At 49.1% G+C, this 12,795-nt stretch overlaps 1 protein-coding gene across 1 annotated transcript in view; it reads left to right on the forward strand.

Annotated features, from left to right (window-relative positions):
- Positions 1 to 2,996: 2,996 nt before the first annotated feature.
- Positions 2,997 to 12,795, forward strand: part of cc2d1a (coiled-coil and C2 domain containing 1A) — a 38,337-nt gene continuing 28,538 nt past the window's right edge. Inside the window, exons 1-11 of the mRNA XM_038960632.1 lie at positions 2,997 to 3,149; positions 3,590 to 3,679; positions 3,809 to 3,932; positions 4,112 to 4,218; positions 4,447 to 4,674; positions 4,949 to 5,267; positions 5,476 to 5,585; positions 9,716 to 9,788; positions 10,966 to 11,064; positions 11,255 to 11,382; positions 11,752 to 11,824. Coding sequence (XP_038816560.1) covers positions 3,623 to 3,679; positions 3,809 to 3,932; positions 4,112 to 4,218; positions 4,447 to 4,674; positions 4,949 to 5,267; positions 5,476 to 5,585; positions 9,716 to 9,788; positions 10,966 to 11,064; positions 11,255 to 11,382; positions 11,752 to 11,824 — 1,318 coding nt within the window. The 5' untranslated portion in view covers positions 2,997 to 3,149; positions 3,590 to 3,622. The remainder of the gene's footprint in view (positions 3,150 to 3,589; positions 3,680 to 3,808; positions 3,933 to 4,111; positions 4,219 to 4,446; positions 4,675 to 4,948; positions 5,268 to 5,475; positions 5,586 to 9,715; positions 9,789 to 10,965; positions 11,065 to 11,254; positions 11,383 to 11,751; positions 11,825 to 12,795) is intronic.

A 12,795-nucleotide genomic window follows, 5' to 3' on the forward strand; every position in this document is an offset into this window, starting at 1 on the left:
AACAATCAGGACTCAAACAAACAAACAAACAAAGTAACAAACAAAGACGTCAACAAAAACACTCACATGGTTGTTCTCCTCCAAACCACCAGGTGTCACTGCAGCCTGGTTGTGCCCCTCCCTTCCAGGACTTGGCTCTGTGGGGGGAGACATGGTGGACTCCCCTCTGTCAGCCGGGACCAGAATGAGTGCCCGGGGGTCAGCCACAGTCCCAGTCCCTGCCCCATCTTCAGCCCCCCTCTCTCTCTGGGTAGGTGAGCTCTGAACCTCTCCGTGGTGCTCTCTCTCTGCCCCAGCCTCCAGAGGGATAGAGGTAGGGGTGGTGGTGGAGGATGGTGTAGGGGCCCTAGGGGGGCTCTCCTCTGGCTCATTAGACCCACAGCCCCCCCTGTCCCCCTCCTGGTTCTTCTCCACAACCCCCTCTGTGTCTAGCTGTTCTTCCACCAACACCACAGGCTGCTCACTGCCCAGTGGGTCCACCTCCAGGCCAGTCCGGAGACCCTCTCCTGTGACCTGCTCTGTCCCAGAATAAGCTACTTCGCTGGGGTCTGCATGGCTGGCCTCTCCCCCTGACTGAAGCTGCTCCTCATCTAACTTCTCCCCCTCTTCCTTCTCCTCTTCTTTCTCTTTCTTCCCCTGCTCAGTGGTACTCCCCGGAGGAGCGGGCGGAGGGATGAATGAAAGGAGGGACGGATCAGAGGATGATGCTGCTGTAGTTCCCTCTACAGCCACCAGGTTGGCACAACCATCACCACTATCACCACTCTGCCCGATGTCCTCCTCTCTCTCTTTCTCCACTTTCTCCTCCTCCGCTTTCCTCACCAGCACCATCTCTTCTCCCTCCCTCCCTCCTTCCGTCACACTCTTTCTTTCCTTCTGCCACTGCTCCTCTATTCCTCTCCTCCTCTCCCTCTCTCTCTCTCCCAGACCACACATCCCCATTCTCCTTCTCCTCTTCTTCACTGGTTCTTCCACAGATCTGTCCTCCTCCACTGGTGGACCCTCCCTCCCACCACCCAGACAAACACCTCTGTCATCTATAGCCTCCTGCTGTTCACTGTCGAGCTCCTCTTCATTGTCGGTTTGACTGTCCCCGTCCCCAACGTTGACCTCCTTGGAGGGAAGCAGGGAAGGCTGGGGCTGTGCTACAGTCAGTGGGTGTGGGGGGAAGCTGAGGAAACTCTGTGTCTTGATGTCTTCTTCTTCTCTACCCTCGTCATCTTTGACAGAGGACTCCACACTATGGTCTTCCTGTGGACTATCTCTACCATCCTGATTGGTTGGAACTGACTCCTCTGTGCCCGCCCCCTCCACAGCCCCTCCAATGGCCTGTTCTCCCTCGAAGCCAGGCACAACCGGACTTTCCTCCACTGGATCACCCTCTTGCTTGGGTGCAGTGGTATCTCCCGCTTTGTTAGCCTGCTGAGATGGATGAGTAGTACAGGCCGTCAGAGGGCAGTGGGGATCTTTAGGAGGAGAGGTGGTGTTTAACACTGTTCCCTCAGTGTCCTGCTGCACACAGCAGAGGAGGAGGAATCAGTTAGAACATAGCAACATTTGAATTGTAACTGACAAACGCTCAACCAGCAAATGGAACTTCTGTTGGCTACCTGCTCTAGGTGTGAGGGCTGTGCTTCCACTGCCTCTCCAGAGGGGGCGCTCTCCTCTGACTCATCACTGCACTTTCTCTTCCTTGACCTGAGTGACCTAGGCTGGGGAGGTGTGAAACCTGGAGAGAAAATGTCATCTTTATGCTAAGGAAATGTCCTTTCTTTCACACATACATTAGCAAGCAAACAGGTGGACTGGCAACCTTTCACTTTGTTTTTCAATATCTTGTCAGCAGCATTCCACCCTGCATCCCACAGCTGGCTTGCTTCTGATGCTAAGCAGGTTTGGTCCTGGATTGGAGACCAGATGCTGCTGGAAGTGGTGTTGGAGGGCCAGTAGGAGGCACTCTTTCCTCTTGTCCCCAAAAATATTGGGCAGTAATTGGGGGCATTGCCCTGTGTAGGGTGCTGTCTTTTGGATGGGTTGTTAAATGGGGGTTCTGACTCTCTGTGGTCACTAAAAGATTCCATGGCACTTATTGTTAGACTAGGGGTGTTAACCCTGGTGTCCTGGCTACATTCCCAATCTGCCCCTCATACCATCATGGTCACCTAATCATCCCCAGCTTCCAATTGGCTCATTCATCAATGTAACTATTTCCCAGGTTGTTGCTGAAACTGAGAATGTGTTCTCAGTCGACTTACCTGGTAAAATAAAAATCTCAGATAAATTCAACTATGTTGGATGAAAGTTTTATGTCCAGGTATTCACTTTAGGAATGAATGATTTCAACCAATGAAAGCATTGGAGATCATTTAAACCCCAATATACAGTTGATGTGAATTTAACGGGGGCTATTTCAGTCTTACTTGTGGTTTGCGTTCGTTTTTTGGTCATCCTCCCAAGCTAGCTCTTCAAATGCCATGCAAAAACAAAACAGAGACAAAGTGTCAGTTGGCTAAGTTAGCTAACAATGATTTGCCAATTATATCAGATATCATGACACTGGCAAAGCATCTCATTCAAAACAAAGACAACTAGCCAATAACATCTATCTAGCTAATACTTTTGAATTTTGATGGTGGATTTTAGTTTCTCCTCAAGCTCTTGGTCTGGTCACAACTGTAGGTAGCTAGCTAGCCTACCTGGCAGTGCAGATCAAGACGGATTGTGAGTGGTCTCTCTTGCTAGCTAGCTATCAAACTTTTGACACTCTCACTGAAACATATAGCTACAGTGCATACCAAGTACAACTGGCTTGCTAAGATTAAAACACATCTAATGTTCAGTGACGAATATGAGATTTTTACACATAACTTTGACTGGACCTTACAGCTAGACACTTGTTAGAATGTTTTTCAGCGATTTCTGGGCGTGTCCTTCAAACGCCGTAAAGCAAGGTAGTCGCGTTGCCAATGGTTACCCAATGCAGGAAGTAGGAAGTAGCCAATGTACACACCTTTTCGTGGTTTTAATAGCTCTCTGACTAGCAGTAATTTATACGTGACTAGCGTTCTCTTATATGTTTTTGAAATGATCAGTCGTCGTATGAACTAAGAAAGCGCTCAACATATGGTCTGTGGATAACGTATGACAAGGTAAAACAACGCTTTTAGTGGCAATGTTTACAATTGACATGGCAGCTTCTAGCAAGCTAACGTTAGCTAGTTAACAAGCTAACTACTACAAGGCAGAGCTGCTCAACATCGAAGGAGGATAAACAACATTTGTGCCATGAATGATACTATGAATTTGCTGTTGATAGCTAGCTAACGCCACTACTAATTTGTTGCTAGGCGTTGTCAGAGACTGACTCAAAACGTGAGCAGTCAACGAATGTGTTATTACCAGCCATGATATCAATGAAATGTAACGTTATCCAACTAGCTAAATGCAGTGTAAATTCAACAAAGTCCTGTAACTAGCTGTCCATTTTCGTCTGTCAATACGTGTACGATAAAAGCTGAATATAGCTAACTACTGGAACTATTTGCCAGATGTTACAATATGTCTATTTGGTTCTACTGTGTTGTTGTAGTTGTGGCACAGGTCAGTTGACAAGGTTCTCTCCATGAGTCACAGTCGGAACCCCCCGCCCAGGGGACAGGGGGCAGCGAGAGCCAAACAGGTAACCTCATTTTGATCATTGATTTGATAATGAATTATCATTGATAACTGTAAGTCAAGTTGTCATTGATAACACTAGTCATTTGCGTTTTCAATTCTCTTTCTTTCTCCCTCTCTTTGTCTCTCTAAGATGGGGCTGCTCCTGGATCTGTCTCCGGATGGAGGGATGGATGGAGGAGGAAATGAAAAAGAGCTGGAGGCGGAGCTACTGGCTCTGATGGGCGGGTCCCAGGGGACGAAAGGGGGAGGAAAAGGTGAGGATCATCCTATTCTTCATCATCATCCTCACCCATTATCTTCTCCCAATCTTGTAAGAAATAACTTCCACAGACCCTACCACTAGAACCGGGTTGATACCGTGTGTGTGTCTGTGTGTGTCTGTGTGCCTGTGTGTGCCTGTGTGTGTCTGACCTGCCTGCCTGCCTCTCCACAGCTCCAGTTCCCATGGCTGACATTGAGCGTATGGCGGCTCTGTGTATGAAGGACCTTGATGATGATGATGATGATGATGATGATCTGGAGGATGATGATGATCTCCTGGTATCCACCATGTTCACACTCCTCTTGTCCTTCATCTTCCTCCTGTCTGTTGTTTCATTCCCAATGGCAACACTTTTCCTAAAGTGTGTGTGTGTGTGTGTGTGTGTGTGTGTGTGTGTGTGTGTGTGTGTGTGTGTGTGTGTGTGTGTGTGTGTGTGTGTGTGTGTGTGTGTGTCTCTCTCTCTATCTTTGTGCGTTTTATGCATTTGTGTCTTTATCCATCCCCAGGCTGAGCTGAATGAGGTGTTGGAGGACGACGATGATGAAGAGGTTCAGAAACCTGCCACCCCTCCCAGCTCTAACTCCACCCCCCGCTCCACCCCCGGCACTCCTAGTGGTACAACCGGGCTGGAGGCCTGCCTGGCTGAACGCATGGACATGTACCAGACAGCCATCTCCAACGCCAATGCAGAGGGGGAGACCAGCAAGGCTCGCAGATACGACCGCGGATTGAAGGTGAGCCAGAGACTATGGGCTGGTTGTATGATGATGTGTCTCAGAGTAGGAGTGCTGATCTATGACCAGTTTTTCCCTTAAGATTATAATGAACAAGATTACTGGACAGGATGGACCTGATCCTAGATCAGCAATCCTATGAGGCGCTACGGCTCCAGGAACATGAATTATCCCAGATTCATCTAGCCATATGTAAACCTGTGATTCGACATGTGAAGGTCTACTTTTCCAGTCAGCTGAATTGTATGTTTGCTTGCTTGTCGTCTCCCCCTAGACGTTGCAGTCCATGATGACGTCAGCCAAGAAAGGAAAACCGATCAATGAAGAGGAAATGCCGCCTCCTGTCTCCACAGGTGGAAAGCCTGCCCCAGCCCCCGTGCAGCAGCCTGAACCAATCAAAGAGCGGGGGCCGCTTACCCCAGTGCTGACGCCCTCCCCGTTCACCAATCAGAAGCCTCTGAGGGAGGCTCCGCCTGTTGCCCCGCCTCCTAAGCCCCGCCTCCTGGTCCCCCCTCAGAAACACACTGCCGTTACCCCGGATACGCCCGCAATCTCCCCCCTCACCCCCATTCAACCAGACGCACGGCACTCAGGTAGATCACACACACACATTTTTGAAGACAGATACCAGCTTGAATGAAGACAGACACCAGCCTGTAAATGTTACCGCAGTCCCCTGGAACATTCTGGTTGTTATATCATTCTCTCTCTCCCTCCACTCTCCGTCCACTCTCCCTCCTCTCTCTCCCTCCTCCCTTCTCTCTCTCCCTCCTCTCTCCCTCCTCCCCTCTCTCTCTGTAGAGTTGAAGCAGTGTGTTCTAAACAGACAGAGGGAGTATAAGCTGGCAGCCCTCCACGCCAAGCAGGGAGGAGAGTCAGAGCTGGCCAGACAACACTACCACATCGCCAAGGTACTCCACACACTAGGGGTTAAAGGACCTCCACTAGGGGTTAAAGGATCTCCACTAGGGGTTAAAGGACCTCCACTAGGGGTTAAAGGACCTCCACTAGGGGTTTAAGGACCTCCACTAGGGGTTAAAGGGCCTCCACTAGGGGTTAAAGGGCCTCCACTAGGGGTTAAAGGACCTCCACTAGGGGTTAAAGGACCTCCACTAGGGGTTAAAGGACCTCCACTAGGGGTTAAAGGACCTCCACTAGGGGTTAAAGGACCTCCACTAGGGGTTTAAGGACCTCCACTAGGGGTTTAAGGACCTCCACTAGGGGTTAAAGGACCTCCACTAGGGGTTAAAGGACCTCCACTAGGGGTTAAAGGACCTCCACTAGGGGTTAAAGGACCTCCACTAGGGGTTAAAGGACCTCCATGGACCTCCACTAGGGGTTAAAGGACCTCCACTAGGGGTTAAAGGACCTCCACTAGGGGTTAAAGGACCTCCATGGACCTCCACTAGGGGTTAAAGGACCTCCACTAGGGGTTAAAGGACCTCCACTAGGGGTTAAAGGACCTCCATGGACCTCCACTAGGGGTTAAAGGACCTCCACTAGGGGTTAAAGGACCTCCACTAGGGGTTAAAGGACCTCCACTAGGGGTTAAAGGACCTCCACTAGGGGTTAAAGGACCTCCACTAGGGGTTAAAGGACCTCCACTAGGGGTTAAAGGGCCTCCACTAGGGGTTAAAGGGTTAAGAAAAATCCCTAAATGTTTTTTTCCCACATAATTAAAGTCTAAGTGCAGTTATCACAAAATATATATTATGTATATCCTAACAAGACAATAGGCTATTAAGGCGTGGGGAAACTAGTGTCAATTTAAAGGTTGACTCAGCGATATGAAGTAGATGCAGAGAGTAAACGGCATAGTGGGTCAATTTCCGCAACAACTAAGGGCGTTGAAGCGCGAGGTTCAACTTCTCCGCTATTTTGGTGCCATGTCTACCACGCTGTGAAGCGAACCAGTGCACATGCACAGATACTGTGTGAGAGCCAAGTGTTGCATCTTGCTCATGTCAATATCCTAGTCTAGAGCCCTGCATTACTGAAGTTGTGAGGCATTGCAAGCCAAGAAGTTGCAAGATACAGCAGATAGGCCTAGTGCACGGTTCTGACTCTCTGTCTGGTCGCTGACCTGCCTATACTGATAGATAGCCTAGTGCACGGGTCTGACTCTCTGTCTGGTGGCTGACCTGCCTATACTGATAGATAGGCCTAGTGCACGGTTCTGAATCTCTGTCTGGTGGCTGACCTGCCTATACTGATAGATAGATGCCTGCCTGGTGGCTGACCTGCCTATACTGATAGATAGACCTAGTGCACGGTTCTGACTGCCTGTCTGGTGGCTGACCTGCCTATACTGATAGATGGGCCTAGTGCACGGTTCTGACTGCCTGTCTGGTGGCGGACCTGCCTATACTGATAGATAGCCTAGTGCACGGTTCTGACTGCCTGCCTGGTGGCTGACCTGCCTATACTGATAGATAGGCCTAGTGCACGGTTCTGACTCTCTGCCTGGTGGCTGACCTGCCTATACTGATAGATAGATGCCTGCCTGGTGGCTGACCTGCCTATACTGATAGATAGACCTAGTGCACGGTTCTGACTGCCTGGTGGCTGACCTGCCTATACTGATAGATGCCTGCCTGGTGGCTGACCTGCCTATACTGATAGATAGACCTAGTGCACGGTTCTGACTGCCTGTCTGGTGGCTGACCTGCCTATACTGATAGATGGGCCTAGTGCACGGTTCTGACTGCCTGTCTGGTGGCGGACCTGCCTATACTGATAGATAGACCTAGTGCACGGTTCTGACTGCCTGTCTGGTGGCTGACCTGCCTATACTGTGCCCCGTCCCTCTCTCTCTCCGTCCCTCGCTAGCTCGCTATGAAAGATTTGAGTGTTTGTGTACGGCAACTAATCATTCTCCTGCTATCTAAAAATACTGAATCGTAGGAGTTGATTCCTAGCGAAATCGAATCGTGACACTCAGAAATGGAAGTTGACACCGGGAGTCGCCGCGCAAGGATTCGACAAATCAATTATTTTGAAGTCGACGCTCCACCACTACGTCGTCATCGTTATCCGTGTCAAAAATGGCAGAGAAAGATGAGACAGTAGTGAAGTCCTGTATGGTAAAACTTGTAGAAGTTAAATGAGAAGGACATGCACACCTTTCCAGGGGGATGATGTACAGTAATGGCAGTGGTGGAAAAAGTACCCAATTGTCATACTTGAGTTAAAGTAAAGATACTTAATATAAAATAACTCAAGTCACTCGGCAAAATACTACTTGAGTACTATCAAAAGTAAACGTATAAATCATTTCAAATTCTTTATATGTAGCAAAAAAAGTTATATTTTTTAAGTGTACAGATAGCCAGGGACACATGACAACACTCTTGAATTCATTTACGAACAAAGCATGTGTGTTTAGTGAGTCGGCCAGATCAGAGAACAAAGCATGTGTGTTTAGTGAGTCGACCAGATCAGAGGACAAAGCGTGTGTGTTTAGTGAGTCGACCAGATCAGAGAACAAAGCATGTGTGTTTAGTGAGTCGGCCAGATCAGAGAACAAAGCATGTGTGTTTAGTGAGTCGGCCAGATCAGAGAACAAAGCATGTGTGTTTAGTGAGTCGACCAGATCAGAGAACAAAGCATGTGTGTTTAGTGAGTCGACCAGATCAGAGAACAAAGCATGTGTGTTTAGTGAGTCGGCCAGATCAGAGAACAAAGCGTGTGTGTTTAGTGAGTCGGCCAGATCAGAGGCAGTAGGGATGAGATGTTCTCTTGATAAGTGTGTGAATTGGACCATTTTCCGGTGTAACAAGTACTTTTGGGAGTCGGGGAAAATGTACGGAGTAACAAGTCCATTATTGTCTTCAGGAATGTGGTGTTGTAAAAGGGAACAAGGTGGTGTTCCTGTCTGACTAGATGCCAGCTGTTGCATTGCATCAACCAATAGCTGCGTGCCACATCATCGACTGCTCAGTCTGACATCAAGTTGCTGTATCACATGATGTGGTTGGCTGATATGTTCAACACCTATCCCAGTGGAGGCTGCTGAGGGGAGGACGGCTCATAATAATGGTCGGAACAGACCTAATGGAAGGGCATCGAACACCTGGAAACCATGTGTTTGATGTATTTGATACCGTTCCACTTCAGCCATTACCACGAGCCAGTCCTCCCCAATTAAGTTGCCACCAACCTCCTGTGACCTATCCAGCCATTGTGAGTTCTGGCATGTCGGCAATGTACAGGAACACACCCACCTGACTACACCTCCTCTCCCTCTCCACCACCTCTTCCCCTCCTCTCCCTTTATATACCCACCTTCCTCTCCCTCTTCACCACCTCTCCATCTCCTCTCCCTCTCCACCACCTCTTCACCCTCCTCTCCCTCTTCACCACCTCTTCCCCTCCTCTCCCTTTATTTACCCACCTTCCTCTCCCTCTTCACCACCTCTCCACCTCCTCTCCCTCTCCACCACCTCTTCCCCTCTCCTTCTCCACCACCTCTTCACCTCCTCTCCCTCTCCACCACCTCTTCCCCTCCTCTCCCTCTTCACCCCCTTTCCCTCTCCACCACCTCTTCCCCTCCTCTCCCTTTATTTACCCACCCCCCTCTCCCTTTCCACCACCTCTTCCCCTCCTCTCCCTTTATTTACCCACCCCCCTCTCCCTCTCCACCACCTCTTCCCCTCCTCTCCCTTTATTTACCCACCCCCCTCTCCTTCTCCACCACCTCTTCCCCTCCTCTCCCTTTATTTACCCACCCTCCTCTCCCTCTTCACCTCCTCTCCCTCTTCACCACCTCTTCACCTCCTCTCCCTCTCCACCACCTCTTCCCCTCCTCTCCCTTTATTTACCCACCCCCCTCTCCCTCTCCACCACCTCTTCCCCTCCTCTCCCTTTATTTACCCACCCTCCTCTCCCTCTTCACCACCTCTCCACCTCCTCTCCATCTCCTCTCCCTCTCCACCACCCCTTCACCTCCTCCCCCTTTATTTACCCACCCTCCTCTCCCTCTCCTCTCCCTCCTCTCCCTCACCACCTCTTCACCACCTCTCCCTCTCCTCTCCTTGTACAGAAACTAGACCCAGTAATAGAGGCGTTGGACAGAGGGGAACCAGTGGACCTCAGCTCTCTACCTCCCCCTCCAGGTGCGCTTGGCTTACTACACCTGAGTCCTAAATCAATTGTATTTAAAAATATATATATTTCACCTTTATTTAACCAGGTTCTCATTTACAACTGCGACCTGGCCAAGATAAAGCAAAGCAGTGCAACACAAACAACAACACAGAGTTACACATGGAATCAACAAACATACAGTCAATTATACAATAGAGAAAGTCTATATACAGTGTGTGAAAATGAGGTAGGATAAGGGGGTGAGGCAATAAATAGGCCATAGTGTCGAAATTATTACAGTATGGCAAATGAAACACTGGGGTGATAGATGTGCAGAAGATGAGTGTGCACGTAGCGGTACTGGGGTGCAAAGGAGCAAAATAAATAAAATAAGTAACTAATGGTGATGAGGTAGTTGGATGGGCTATTTACAGATTGGCTATGTGCAGTGATCTGTGAGCTGCTATGACAGCTGGTGCTTAAAGCTATTGAGGGAGATATGAGTCTCAAGGTTACCCGACTCCCTATATAGTGCACTACTTTTGACCAGGGCCTATAGGGTGCCATTTGGAACTGATCCCTAAAGACCTGTTAGAGACTAGAAGACCAGGATCTGTATTCATAGTGTCTCAGTCTCATCCCTAAAGACCTGTTAGAGACTAGAAGACCAGGGTCTGTATTCATAGTGTCTCAGTCTCATCCCTAAAGACCTGCTAGAGACTAGAAGACCAGGATCTGTATTCATAGTGTCTCAGTCTCATCCCTAAAGACCTGTTAGAGACTAGAAGACCAGGATCTGTATTCATAGTGTCTCAGTCTCATCCCTAAAGACCTGCTAGAGACCAGAAGACCAGGATCTGTATTCATAGTGTCTCAGTCTCATCCCTAAAGACCTGCTAGAGACTAGAAGACCAGGATATGTATTCATAGTGTCTGTCTCATCCCTAAAGACCTGCTAGAGACTAGAAGACCAGGATATGTATTCATAGTGTCTCAGTCTCTGAGAGTGTGCTGATCTGGGATCAGTTTTCTCTTTTAGATCACAATGAAAAAGCTGACATGGGGAACCTGATCCTAGATCAGGACTCCTACTCTGAGACGCTTTGTACATTCCACCCTGACCCCTAAACATCTGATCTCAACTCCCCCCATACGGAATAACTCCTCTTTCTTCTCATCCCTCCCTCTCTCTCTCTCTCTCCTCAGGAGATGCAGTGGTAGAGCGTTCAGCTCCTCCTCCTCCACAGTCTTCCTCCAGACCCTCCCCTGCTGCTCCCCCTGCAGCTCCCCCGGTGGCCGACTCCGGTAACACACATACTATTAATAATAATGATGCATTGGATGTATAAAGGGCCTTTCTAAAGGGGGAAATCAACTCCTCCATCACCGATGTGTAGCTCCCATCTGGTTGATGCACGGCAGCCATTTTGTGCCAGGTCGCTCAGTGGAGATGTGTGTGTGTGTTTGTGTGTCTGTGTGTGTGTGTGTGAGACAGCCCTCCCAGCCCCAGGCAGTGTAGGGGAAGCGTTACAACAGAGGATGGACAGATACAAAGCTGCAGCAGAGGGGGCCAGGAGCAAAGGAGACGACCGCAAGGCACGCATGCACCAGCGCATCGTCAAGGTACACACATCAAAGAAATGACTGGTGGTTCACACACACATCAAAGAAATGACTGGTGGTTCACACACACATCAAAGAAATGACTGGTGGTTCACACACACATCAAAGAAATGACTGGTGGTTCACACACACACAAAGAATGAGAAAGAACTCCAAAAGTTCCATGCTTTTAACAGCAGAAATGCCTCACACACACACTGTAATGTATACCTGCTTGGATATGTCGTACTAATGTTCTGTGTGTGTGTGTGTGTGTGTGTGTGTGTGTGTGTGTGTGTGTGTGTGTGTGTGTGTGTGTGTGTGTGTGTGTGTGTGTGTGTGTGTGTGTGTGTGTGTGTGTGTGTGTGTGTGTGTGTGTGTGTGTAACAGCAATACCAGGATGCCATCAGGTCTCATAAGGCTGGACGACCAGTCAACCTGGCTGATCTTCCTGTACCACCAGGTAACCTTTAGCTGCAGCCTCCATCATGTACATTTCTGTCATTTAGCAGATGCTCTTATTCCCCGTGTGGAATCCAACCCACAACCCATGCGTTGCAGCTGCCATGCTCTACCCACTGAGCCACACGTGACCTCTATAATAGGTGTTTGAGCGTAGTGTGTGTTCAGTCTGTACCGTGTTTGTTTATATGATGGATTCATTGTTTGAGAGTTTTTAATTTATATACTTTGTTCCTCTCAGGCTGGCCCTTGCTAGCATCATGTTTTTTAGCGTGTACGCCGTAGCGTGTTTTTAGCGTGTACGCCGTAGCGTGTTTTTAGCGTGTACGCCGTAGCGTGTTTTTAGCGTGTACGCCGTAGCGTGTTTTTAGTGTGTACGCCGTAGCGTGTTTTTAGTGTGTATGCCGTAGCGTGTTTTTAGTGTGTACGCCGTAGCGTGTTTTTAGTGTGTACGCCGTAGCGTGTTTTTAGTGTGTACGCCGTAGCGTGTTTTTAGTGTGTACGCCGTAGCGTGTTTTTAGCGCGTACGCTGTAGCGTGTTTTTAGTGTGTATGCCGTGTAGCGTGTTCGTAGCGTGTTTTTAGCGTGTACGCCGTAACGTGTTTTTAGCGTGTACGCCGTAGCGTGTTTTTAGCGTGTACGCCCTAGCGTGTTTTTAGCGTGTACGCCGTAGCGTGTTTTTAGCGCGTACGCTGTAGCGTGTTTTTAGCGTGTACGCCGTAGCGTGTTTTTAGTGTGTATGCCGTAGCGTGTTTTTAGTGTGTACGCCGTAGCGTGTTTTTAGTGTGTACGCCGTAGCGTGTTTTTAGCGCGTACGCTGTAGCGTGTTTTTAGTGTGTATGCCGTGTAGCGTGTTCGTAGCGTGTTTTTAGCGTGTACGCCGTAACGTGTTTTTAGCGTGTACGCCGTAGCGTGTTTTTAGCGTGTACGCCCTAGCGTGTTTTTAGCGTGTACGCCGTAGCGTGTTTTTAG

Source organism: Salvelinus namaycush, chromosome 2 (assembly GCF_016432855.1).
Source record: "Salvelinus namaycush isolate Seneca chromosome 2, SaNama_1.0, whole genome shotgun sequence".
NCBI classification, from domain to species: Eukaryota; Metazoa; Chordata; class Actinopteri; order Salmoniformes; family Salmonidae; genus Salvelinus; species Salvelinus namaycush.